At 32.5% G+C, this 12589-nt stretch overlaps 3 protein-coding genes across 7 annotated transcripts; 2 read left to right on the top strand and 1 right to left on the bottom strand.

Annotated features, from left to right (window-relative positions):
- The first annotated feature begins 4324 nt into the window (after positions 1-4324).
- LOC128880773 (transcription factor MafK) lies at positions 4325-5420 on the top strand. Of its 2 annotated transcripts, none has more exons than XM_054131203.1 (2): positions 4325-4667; positions 5009-5420. In XM_054131203.1, exons 1-2 carry the CDS (start codon positions 4641-4643, stop codon positions 5372-5374), a joined length of 393 nt encoding a protein of 130 aa, XP_053987178.1. In that variant the 5' UTR covers positions 4325-4640; the 3' UTR covers positions 5375-5420. The 2 variants fall into 2 exon arrangements, with proteins under 2 accessions (XP_053987178.1, XP_053987179.1); XM_054131204.1 differs by lacking the exon at positions 4325-4667 and adding an exon at positions 4679-4823.
- A 152-nt stretch (positions 5421-5572) lies between these two features.
- LOC128880772 (tRNA (cytosine(38)-C(5))-methyltransferase) lies at positions 5573-7061 on the bottom strand. Its single transcript, XM_054131202.1, has 2 exons — positions 6919-7061; positions 5573-6785 (listed from the first exon to the last, which is right to left on the bottom strand). The coding sequence occupies exons 1-2, from the start codon at positions 6974-6976 to the stop codon at positions 5770-5772; spliced, it is 1074 nt and encodes a 357-aa protein (XP_053987177.1). The 5' UTR covers positions 6977-7061; the 3' UTR covers positions 5573-5769.
- On the top strand, positions 7025-12583 carry LOC128880770 (protein CLEC16A homolog). Of its 4 annotated transcripts, XM_054131192.1 has the most exons (15): positions 7025-7099; positions 7597-7728; positions 7790-7918; positions 8193-8326; positions 8409-8566; positions 8810-9039; positions 9123-9315; positions 9379-10080; positions 10153-10270; positions 10347-10501; positions 10611-10772; positions 10852-11014; positions 11107-11410; positions 11469-11599; positions 11995-12583. In XM_054131192.1, exons 2-15 carry the CDS (start codon positions 7655-7657, stop codon positions 12435-12437), a joined length of 3096 nt encoding a protein of 1031 aa, XP_053987167.1. In that variant the 5' UTR covers positions 7025-7099; positions 7597-7654; the 3' UTR covers positions 12438-12583. The 4 variants fall into 4 exon arrangements, with proteins under 4 accessions (XP_053987167.1, XP_053987170.1, XP_053987168.1 ...); XM_054131195.1 differs by lacking the exon at positions 7025-7099 and having other exon boundaries at positions 8409-8557; positions 10876-11014; XM_054131193.1 differs by lacking the exon at positions 7025-7099 and having other exon boundaries at positions 8409-8557.
- Positions 12584-12589: the final 6 nt, after the last annotated feature.

Genomic DNA, 12589 nt, shown 5'->3' with positions numbered 1-12589 from the left:
TAGCTCACAACGATGAATACAATTCCGTGACAATCTATGAGAGAAGTGAATGATATCTGATATCCGTAATCTCTTCATCTTGTGTTCATATGAATATATTAAATATGGAAATAACAGGTAATAGTGGTGTCGATAGCTCTATGATAACCTCGGAAACATTACACTGTATATTCAGGACAATTTACTATTACTCACGGTACCCATTAATTAAGTCATTATCTACTTGAACAAGCTACGAGAAGCTCTTTATGAGAAGATCCTTAAATACGAAGGTCGTTTAAATACAAACCGGAATTTTTTTTACACAACTTTATTGGTTATAGGGACGAATATAAATGGAGTGCTTTATTTTTCTACGTACTTTTCTTCGTCAGATAGGAAGCTTTCTAATCCCCGTAGGGATAAAAGCAGTTGGCTGCTCCAGTAACTAATTGGGGGGTGTGCTGCAATAAGGAGGCAGCTCCATTTTTGTATGGTTTTGAGATTAGAACACAATAACGGATTTAAAACATTTCTTTTTTTTGTGGTGTAATAAGGAGGAAAATTTGAAAAAATGGAGTATTGATACATCCTCCGTATTGATACACACCCCTTAAGGGAGCATTTCACTATGAACGTACAAAAAAAAAAGCATATTTTCGATACTTTTTTCTCAGGAACTATTGCATAAAATTGAATAAATGTTTTTCCCCTCGTAACGTCTCGTTCAGTGTACCACCCATATGGTAGTCACATGGAATCAGGCCTGGATTATAAGGTGGTTATTCGAGAGGTATTCAGTGTATTTTAGTGAGTTTATAATAAAGTTGCTACATGCGGTCGTGCGTTGTCCTTCGGAAGAAAGACACCGCGAATTAATTGCTGGCGTCGTTTGCTGCGATAAGCAGTCTTGGCACCATCCATGAGGCGGAAGTACTGAAGTAGTAGTCACTGTCCTTCGGCTACGTAGGTAGTCAATCAGCAATCCACCGTTTAAGTCCCAAATCACAGTTGCCAGAACAACTTTCCTGGCTGACAGTCGAGTCTTGACCTTGATCAGTGCTCTATCTTTAACTTTCCTCCACCCTATACTCAGTCTGTTGTTTTCTGAGTGGTTTTTCTATAGCGATGGTGCCATATTTCGTTACTGGTCGCGATAATGGTCCAAAAAAGTCTCTCCTTTTCCTTCAAAGCGATTCACAAGTTTAACTCTACTTTTACATATTTCTGTTGAAAGAACCTACGTAGAAAAAGAAGCCAATCCATTTGTATTTTTACCTATCCTCAATAAAGCTCTACAAAAAAAATCCGATTTGTACTTGAACGACCCTCGTAGTATCATTGATTAGAAGCAAAGTGAAAATATCGCCAATGTTTGACGCATGCCAGAAACGTGATCCCTTAATTGTACCAAACAATTTATATACTTCCAATTTCGTTCACAGATAGATCATCGAACTTGTTTTTTCGTACCAGCTTATATTTTCGTCTGACACGTACTTTTCTGTCCTCACTTCCTGTCACTCGTAGTGCTGCTCCTCTTCTTCCTTCGATCTTCCTCCATTTCTGCCACTTTCCTGGCTATTGAGTTTCTGATTGGAGATAATAGCCATTTCTGGACCCTGGAATGGAAAAACAAGTTGGTAAACATCAACGCGACACTGTTACCCATCTTCCTTCGAACAGTGAATAGCGAAGTTCTTTCATCCATAACAACGAACGCAATGCGCAATCGACTAATACGAAATACGCCTTTTTGTTTCATACAAAGTTCTTCGTTGAACATGGGAATTTTCGTTATCTTTGTTACACTGATTAGTTATAAAAAAATGTTCCAGAAAAATAGCTTCGCAACCTTTTCCAATCTTGTTCAGTTTATTCAAGGTATTTAATATTTTTGAGTAATACTTTCTTCAACAATTTTATTTATATGTTCGTGTGCGATGAAAAGTGTTCGTTTAGAGAGATATTAAAGTTTTTTTTATTATTTGGAAGGATAACCATTGTAAAGCATTCCATTTTAGCTTGGAACACATTTTCATGGATTAATTGCAAGGGCGAAATGTGATCAATTTGAAATAAACCACCTTGTACGTTCCAACATTGAATCTGTAGATTTTCACTGGAAAATTACTTAAACCAATAGAATCAACCGATATACTCGTTGGCATGTGTCCGTTTGAAATTCAATATAAACGTTATACAGTATGGGTGGATTAAATGACAATAGCATTGGACCACGAACGCGGCAAACGAAAATTCGATAACGCGAAAATGCATGAATTTTTCATACATTTCAATCGCGATATACGCATTACATATTGTTTGCATTCGATAAATATCGTATGTCCATTTTATTACAAATTTGTCAGTGATATTACAAAAATATTCGCATTCAAACTTGATTTGTATCGTCATTATTTTTTCAGAGGAAATCATAAAAGTACGTTTTACGAAGCAAGGTGAACATAATAACTTGTACTTAATCAATGTTAAACTAATTTCAACTACATATATGCACGTGAATCGATTGAAATAATACGTCCTACACATGGTCTAACATAGTACATACACACTTACTCGAAACTGTACTCTAAAATATTCATGGAGAAAATATATTAAAATGATCGAATAACATTAATTTATAATCTTTTAATAATAACGATAAAATAGACTATGTATTCTTATACTTACTGTTGACAATTAATCATAAACATTCCAGTAAAATAAATTTAAAAGATGATTTTACAAATGTAGAAGAACGAAAAGTGACGTTTTAAGTATTCTTTTAAATCCGTTCGCATAAGGTTGGACCAAATTAGTGTGACAAGTAAAATCCGTCATCAGTATCTTTAAAGAAAAATGGAAAATGGAAAGGATAAATGGTTTACCGAGTACTATATTTGTAAGATCATACTTCTTTCATAAATGCAATAGTGCATGTGCATTCGATCGCTGCATTAATTTTTTTAAATGGATGCATATTTTTTGTTTGCATTAATTGAATTCTCTCGTCATTCCACGTAAAAAAATAATACAGTAAAGTGGTAAAAAAAATGATTAGTTCACGAGATATATTAAATAATTGTCTTAAATGAAGACGATGTTCAAACGCTTTTTAATTTATTAATTTAACGTAATGATTTAATTCTCTGCTTTTGTCAAAGCAGTAAAAGAATAGCAAATAGTATTAATTCACTATTATAATATGTATATACTATAGTGTTTCTCGCATGTTCAGCATTAATCGTGAGAAATTTTTCTGTCGTATATTTTTATATCTATTGATTTGAATAACTAAAAATTAATTTCTGACGATAGTTAAATTAATTATTAACAATACGTATCGTTTAAACAATGTTCGTGAATATGATTTTGCTGTGATATTAATGTTTCGCGAATTATTTCCTCGATAAATACAACGAGCCTTCGGTCCCAACCTCGGACAACCTCGACTTACAAATTAAAAAGTTTATTATTATGTCTTTCTTTATTGCGGTTAGTTATAAGAAGGAGGAGCCAGTAAGAATAGAAACTAAGAAGCATTAATGTAAAACGTTTTAAAGAGAAAATGTAAAAAGAGAGCATCGCATAGTAGTGCAATGTACTACTCCGAATGTACGCACTTTAATTCAATAAACAAACAGACAAAAATTTCACGGCGAACCGCCCAAGTTTGTCATGAAATAGTTCCTACTTCACGTCTCTAGATAGCGCCACAATTTTCGGTATTTGTATTTATTAAAAAAACTAGGCTTTAGACAATTATTAAAGTACAAACCGACAATTAGATGTTGAATTATGTTAATTATGCTGTAACGTAACATTTATATGCAGAGAAAAGTAGAGTCACCTCACCTAGCGGCACGAGGTGAGAACTATTTCACTACAAACTTAAGCGGTTCGCCAGGGGATGGCGCAACATTTTCCGAAATTTTTAATTATTTAAAAAACTTAATATCAATCAATTATTAGTGTTCAAATCAACAATTATAATAAAATATATAATATATATTTTGATATGTTATATCAAATACGTCATTAAAATAAAGTTTACGAGAATACCCTTAGACATATTTTTAGACTGGGTGAAGGGCGAAATAACCAGTACTCTTCAGAGATTTCATTAACCTTAGGTTAGGTCTGGGTTAGGTCAACAACGACACAATTTGCACCTTAGACGGTACTTTCATGCCACCTCGTAAACATTTTCAGACGATTCATGCACAACGCTTATATACAAACCATTGATAGATCGATAACTAGCGAGAAATGTTATATCTTAGTAGCCATCTATTGAGAAATCTCTTACTTAAAGTAGAATCATACTAAAGCTTGAAATATTTAATTAAATCGTTCAGCATTGATAATTACAGATACGATAAAAGCTAGCACTAAGATTACAATAGTTAATTAGTCCCATGTATACGTTCAATGAAATGATAAATAAATTAACTCATACAAGGTTATGTTGAATTGTTTGGGGAAGAAACAGGCAATGTTTTTAGAAAGGCACCTCGTGAGGCTAATGGCGAACTGACTGGTGTGATTCTACAATGACTAAGCAAATTTTTCCTGAAAGTGTGAAAGGTAGAAGAAAATCCAAGTTTCGGTGGTTACTTGACGTAGGAACTTGAAAAATTCTATCGGGGAAAAGCTTCATGGAAGGGAAGCGGTCTATAAAAATGGTACGTTATTGCCCCCTCCGCCATAAACACTATCATCACTGTTTTCACCGATACGGCAATACGTTGCATATCTTTTTGAAAGATACTACAAACCGGACGCATTAAAAGCTTAACTGTCAATTACAATTCACATCGAAAATAATGGATAGTTACGAAGTATATACCAATAACTTACATAAATATATATATAAATTAAAAAGTTTTTTATTTAATTGGCTGCATCATAAGATATTTACTTAGAATAATAATTGCATTCCGTTTTTGGTTAATCGAATTGAGAAGAATATAATTTTTTTTAAATGAAATTTCAATAAAAGCGAGTTTACAACTTTTATTTATAGGATCCACTATCGCCTGGCCCTTGTCTAGATATTAGCGACGATGAACTGGTCACAATATCAGTCAGAGATCTGAACAGACAATTAAAACTACGTGGGCTTTCAAGAGAAGAAATAGTTCGTATGAAGCAACGCAGGCGCACATTAAAAAACAGAGGATATGCAGCTAGTTGTCGCATCAAAAGAATCGAACAGAAGGATGAGTTGGAATCAGAAAAAACTCAGGAATACCGTGATATGGAAGCTATGCAAGAAGATAATAATCGCATGAGGGAAGAAATAGAATCTTGGCATTCTAAGTATCAAGCATTGAAGAAATTTGCAGCAGAGAAAAAGATTCACATTCCACCTGAATTGGAAACAATGTAAAGTAATTAAAACATGCCAGTATTGCATGGATAAAAAACGAAAAGAATTGGATTTCAAATAATACTGTGTGAAAGTTACAGAATCTAAAAGTAGATTATTAGTATCTCTAAATGTTTGGAATACAGAGGAAATGGTACATTACAAATGTAAGATGCAAAAAGAATGATATCATTGCTAATATGTAATATTGTGTAATATATGTGTATGAATGCTTTTTACTTCTGTTAAAAGTTGATCGTTTTTATATTTGATAATCAGTTATGAAATATATTTATCATATTCTACAAGTATTTTTACTAAGATATTAGACATTATATGATAAATGAGTATTGGATAAAAAATATATATATATTTCAAAAACGACGAAACAGACATTTATAAATAAGTTATATCATTTATTTCTCAATATGTAATAAAAATATTAGCCTGCTAACTACATGTACATTAATTGAATTACCTAATAATCTATATTTCTGTTTACGTGTTATATGCTCTGGAAATGTGAAATTTTCTGGAAAGCACATTAATCTGCACACTTCTCTAGGTGTAAAATATCGTAATCTTAATTTTTCTAGAGTTTCTGATCTTTCTAGCGATTCTTGATTGTATTTACTTGCTTCTAAAAATGTTTCTTTGATTTTTTCTTCTGAAAATGGACAATATACAGATCCTGTACCTTCTACATAATGACCATAGGCTTTCGTAAAGCAGCAAGAACCATTACTTTGTCGTGTCCTTATATCTAATAACCAAGCTCTCTTTTGCAACAAGTTTTTTGGTATTAGGTATTGCGTCTCCTCAGTGTTTTCCAAAATATTCTCTATTTTATAACACTTCTGATGTGTTACAATATTTTCTTTACAACTTTTTTCTGCTGACAAAGCGTGTTTACTTGTTGATAAGAATCTTAGAGCATCTTCAGGTAAATTAAAATTTATTGCAACATTATTGAAACAAAATTGAAGATTGTTTTTTTTAGCTAATAAATAATATCTGTGTCTAGTATTTGGAATACCAAATTGACATGGGCTTACGATTAATTCTTTATAATTAAAATCACAGTTGTTGATACATTTTAATACTGCATTTCTCATTTCAGACTTCTCAAATCCTTTAACATTTTCAAGTAATATATACTTTAATGTTTTTATTTGAGGTATAAGTTCAAGAACATGAAATAATGAAGACGACCTGTTATCCAACGCATCTTTTTGAAGTCCTACTCTTGTATAAGGTTGACATGGAGGACTCATTAGTATAGTATCTATATTCAACTCGTTTATCTCTTTCACTGAAAATGACTGAACATTGCGATTCATAAGTAAAACATTTGGAAAATTGCTCTTGTATACATCATTCGCGATAGGATTTATTTCGACTGCTGCAACAACGCTACCGTTAACCCCACTTTCTGAAAATACAAAACTTCTAGTATTACGATTTTATATTTTATTTCATAATTAATAAAAAAAGCTATACTAGAATATATAGGTTAAGCTTACTTAAACAATACAAAAGCAATGAGTAATATTGCGATATCTCACCTTGAAGTGCACAATGCATTCCGCCAATACCACTATATAATTCTAATACTCTCATCATTAATGATTCATTTGAGATTTCCTAAATATAATTAGTCTGGCATGTACTTCTTAGTTGTCAACACACTAATCTATCTTCCAATCCTATTGGAATGCGTTCCTTATTTGCCTTCGATCTTCGTTCGTACGTATACGTAAATCCGCGAAATCTATCGATTTACAAATGCAAATGTTTTTTTAAGAATGATACATTTTTTAATACAAAGCTTTCGTAAAATATAAATATTGACAATAAACGACAATGAACTAACCTAACATGTGATTCCATAGTCCGTTCAGTAATGGAGCGTAGGTATCGTTTTGCGTCGTGTAAAATTCTATGTACGTAATTGTGATCAAACACTGCAACAAAAATTGATACATGGTGCGATTCGAAGAACATGTACAAAAAGTAAACACGGGTTTACGTGCAATACGATGTTTAATAGTTAGAACAATGATACGAGCGAACCGTGTACAAACAAGAAATCTAACCTGAACGATGTGTTGACTTTTATTACTATTTCGGACATTTTTTTAAACGTTGACAAAAGTATCAATAAATATGAACTAATACAAGGAATTTCCTGTAATTTTAATAACAATAACAAATGTCGTTTATATTTCTATAACGATAAAAAGGAAACTAAACATGAGTTTGATGCAAGGCACCACCCAAATGAAGTCGCAATATTAAACAATGTTTCGAAGTCGAAGCTGGTTTGGAGGAGGGCTCTGGAAACCCAAAAATCCTCATTCTTTGGAGCACCTTAAGTATGTATATATACATATTTAACACCATTAAATTTTCTATATTCTTTCTTGTTATATACAGGTATCTGTACAATGTCTTATCGAAGAATCAGACTGTGTCTGAAAATAATAGGGGCTTATTGGTAGAAACTCTGCGTTCTATAGCTGAAATTTTAATATGGGGTGACCAAAATGATAGTAGCGTATTTGAGTAAGCATAATTAATATAGTAACTATCTAGTCAATTTTAAATTTTGTGTAGTGATCAAATTCGATTACCATTAGCAGTTAGTGGATGCAACACTTAAGCAATGCTTGTGTTTAACAGGAAATATTATAACATAGTTTTAAACATGAATTGAAGAAATTGAAGAAAACATTCTGCTTAATGTGTTTTGAATATAGCACAAGCATTGACTAAGCAATGAACATCTTTTTAATGCTAGTGAGGATCAACTATTAACAGCATTATCTTCTATTCTTAGTTTTTTCTTGGAGAAAAATATGCTTTCATTCTTTCTACGTATTATGAAACAAAAATGTGGAAGCTATGTATGTGTTCAATTGCTACAGACCCTAAACATATTGTTTGAGAATATACGTAACGAGACTTCTTTGTGTAAGTTCCCAAGTAGCACAGTGTTATATTTCAACTTCTGGTGTTTAGTATAGTAATTCAATTATTATGTCTTTTTTTTTAGATTACTTACTTAGTAACAATCATGTAAACAGTATAATAGTGCACAAATTTGACTTCAGTGATGAAGAAGTGATGGCATATTATATCAGTTTCTTAAAGACATTAAGTTTGAAGTTAAATGCACACACCATTCATTTCTTCTATAATGAGGTAAACGAGGTACACGTGATAATCTTCTGTGTCTATTTTTTCACTTTAGCTAATTTCATGCTCATTAATTTTAACAATACTGCCTAATGTTTGTTATTGTAATCTAATATTATAAGCTTTGAATGTATGTATAATTCAATTGATTCATAATACGCTTCTTACTGTGATCATTGTTTCATCGTCATTACTTGAATTTTGCACAAAACACACGTACAAAAAAGGATATTGTTTAATTTGGTTTTTTTTTATCAGCACACCAATGATTTTCCATTGTATACGGAAGCAATTAAATTTTTTAACCACTCCGAAGGTATGGTTCGTATAGCAGTGCGAACCTTAACTTTAAATGTGTATCGTGTAGAAGATGCCTCCATGTTAGCATTTATAAGAGATCGCACTGCTGCACCTTATTTCAGTAATCTTGTATGGTTTATTGGTAATCACATTATAGAGCTTGACACTTGTGTCAGAAATGATGCAGAGTAAGTAAAATGTTACTAAGACATTTAAATACAATAACTATTTTAAAAATAAATTTTTCTCTGTATATATGTATATGTTTCAGTCATCAAAGTCAAAACAGATTATCAGATCTAGTAGCAGAGCACTTAGATCATTTACACTATTTAAACGATATACTGTGTTTAAATATATCTGATTTGAATAAAGTTTTATCGGATCATCTACTTCACAAATTATTAGTTCCACTATATGTTTATTCGCTCATGAGACATAAAGATCTTTTGTGCCAAAATCAGGTACGTTTTCGATTAATACATTTCTGGTTATTTCATGTAATAGTAATTTTTTTTTATTGATAGGAAGAGAGAAAACATATAAGCGTAGTAGTAGCTTTATTTCTACTCTCTCAAGTATTTCTAATAGTTTCTCATGGACCCCTTGTACATACACTAGCAGCAGTAATGCTACTGTCAGACTTAGAAACAATTCAAACAGGAGCAAGCAAAGTGCTTGAAATATATGGTGACATTATACCAAATAAACCTATTGCGTTTTCACCACCAAGAGAGAGTTTAGAAAAGTCTCTTGAAAATTTAAGTGAGACCTTAAGCGTGTTGGATGAACTTTGCGAAGAAGAAGTAGAAGAACAAGATGATGATGAAGAAGAAGAAGAAGAAAAAGAAGAAGAAAGTAATTTAGATGAAAGAACGGATAATACTGAAAGTGAGGCTAAAGAAACATCAGAAATAAACCATCCCAGTACATCATTTGATACTGCTTCAATGGGAAATTCTACCATACTATCGAGTCCAGAACAACAGGAAAATAGCATTCAAAATGAAAATTTGGAAGAAATGAAACATTTAAATATAACTGATGAAGAAAAAGAACAAAGATTGGCACTGGAAAGCCCCTTAGCACCTCAGATACAACAAACTGTAAATGAATCATTGACGAATAAGCCATTTTTAGAAACAATCCTAAATTCTTTATTTTGCACAGAAAACGATTATGCTGCATTATTTGGATTGTGTTTACTTTATGCTCTAGCTAACAATCAGGTAAGCAGCATACTTTGGAAATACTGGATACTATGACACGATGCATTTATTCTAATTGAGTCATTTTTTAAGGGTGTAGAACGTAAAACCTTGGACCCAATTTTATTCAATTCACGAAATACTACAAGTTTATATAATGGAATTTTAATAGATAGACTAATTAATATCATAACGTTAAGTTGTCATACATGTAAGTCAGTTTCTAGAATTACTCCTTTAATTTTCCAAATAATAATAAACGTTAATACGAATTATATTTTGATTAGATTCGAAAGTAAGGCTCATTACATTGGAATTGGCAATTAAATTATTAACACAATTGGCAATGTCGGAAGGACATTCCATGTTAAAAGATTCACATTTGGAAGCGATCGAAGCGGTTAAAGAGCAAAGCACGTGGTTGTTAAAAAGTTTTTATAAGGTGTGTTAGGAGAAATAATTTCTACATTAGAGCTTCTTTCTCTAATTCTGTCTACATTAGGAGTAAAGAAACTTGATGATAAAGAAAGTTAGTTTTATCATACTTTTAGAGCGAAGACATATTCTTAGATATGTTTGAGGATGAATACAGTGAAATTCAAAAACGACCTTTAAACGTTGAATGGTTAATGATGGACAGTAATATTTTATTACCGCCAACGGGAACACCGATGACTGGAATTGAATTTACTAAAAGGTTACCATGTGGTGGAGTAAGTACATTATATACAAATTTCTCTATTGTATAACTTGTGCTATTAAAAGAATATAATTTGTTAAACTAACTAACAGAACGTAAAATTAATGGTTGCACAGGTGGAAAGGGTACGACGCGCTATAAGAGTATTTTTTTTAATAAGAGAACTCTCTCTGACGCTTAACATGGAAGTGGAAACACAATTGCCCCTTACAAATCCAGCTAATTGTGTTCAAGTTGACAATGTCCTTGATCTAAGTAAAAGTTATTCTATTTTAGCATATTATTTAATTATAGATAAGATACCTAGGTATTTACAAATACTTAATTTGTATTGCACTTTCGAATAGATAATAGCGACTTGATCGCGTGTACGGTTGTGTGGAAAGACGGTCAAAAGATTCGGCGTTTCTTAGTTATCGATGTTGTGCAATTAATTCTGGTGGAACCTGATACTAGTAAACTCGGTTGGGGAGTGGCAAAATTGGTTGGTTTTTTACAAGATATCGAGGTCGCGGGTGATAAAGATGATTCTAGATGTCTACATTTAACAATTTACAAACCTTTAAGTAGTAGCATTGGCAACCGAGTTCCTTTGTTATCAACAAAATTTATCTTTGACGATCACATTAGATGTATGGCTGCAAAACAAAGGTAAGTTGTCGCGAGATAATTATTATGTATCAGTTATTAAATTTCTTTTTGATCGAAGGCTAACCAAAGGAAGAATAAAAGCACGGCAGAAAAAAATGAATCAAATCGCAAGACTACTTGACATTCCAACAAGCATGCCTCACTCTTCCACGCCACCAAATTATGCTCTACGCGGTTTACGACATGAACGTAAGTAACATTACGAAAGGTTATAGCTAGTTAGGAGGTTTAAAAGTATCCTTAGACTGATTTCGATTTGCGATTTTCGATTCAATAGCTTATCAAGAAAGACTAATTAAATTATCTGTGCCAAGTTTCATGTCCCTATCTCAGCTGGTGGGTAGTAAATAGGAAAAAGTGGAAATCACCGTTTCGACCAATTTCTCTCATCCTATACAATGACAATTTTTGAAAAAGATCAGACATTTTAGTTACCGAGGCACATGTTTCAAAATTTGTTCAGATTTTTTCAATTGAAAATTCAAGTTGTAAAAAGTAAAAAAAACGTAAAAAAAAATGACGAAAAATGCCGATTTTGCATTGAAGGAACATGACATTGATAACGCTTGTCTATTTCATTCTAGGAATTGGTCGTGGTCAAAGACAGAAAGATCAACCACGGCCAATGTTTACAGTAAACAAAGTACCTGGATTCGCGGCACAAATGCGTAGAGAAAACGTAAGACCTACCGCCGTTGATCTGTCGTCAACTTCCAAACGTGGTGATAATAACCCAAATGAGAAGAGTCAAGAAAATGGTTTGCAATCCCGAGATAGTTCACCAAAGATGCCAAGGCCACGGAGCGAAGAAATTCCGTTGGAAGACATGCGACTTCGAAAAGCATCTTTAACATCCAATGGATTGACCGCATCACACATATGTCAGGAGAAGCAAGAAAGTCAAATTTCTGCTTGTTCAACTAATGGCGAACCATCAACTGTGATCAGAAAACATTCTGAAGAGACATCGTTTACCTGTCCACAAGAAGTGAAACCGCGTAGGAAGGGTCAAGTGGAAACAGTATGATTGTTGGGGACAGATTTTAAAAATAAGAACACATAGTTCAAATACAAATTTTGTTTAGACAATTTAAGAAATCTGGGAATGTATATGCGGTATTGAGTTAATGGAAAACGTCTTTGATCTGTGTAATAAAGGATTTTACTACAGGTTACTTT

This window comes from Hylaeus volcanicus, chromosome 8, assembly GCF_026283585.1.
Source record: "Hylaeus volcanicus isolate JK05 chromosome 8, UHH_iyHylVolc1.0_haploid, whole genome shotgun sequence".
In the NCBI taxonomy this organism is placed as follows: domain Eukaryota; kingdom Metazoa; phylum Arthropoda; class Insecta; order Hymenoptera; family Colletidae; genus Hylaeus; species Hylaeus volcanicus.
This window is presented reverse-complemented; position numbering and strand designations above follow the sequence as displayed.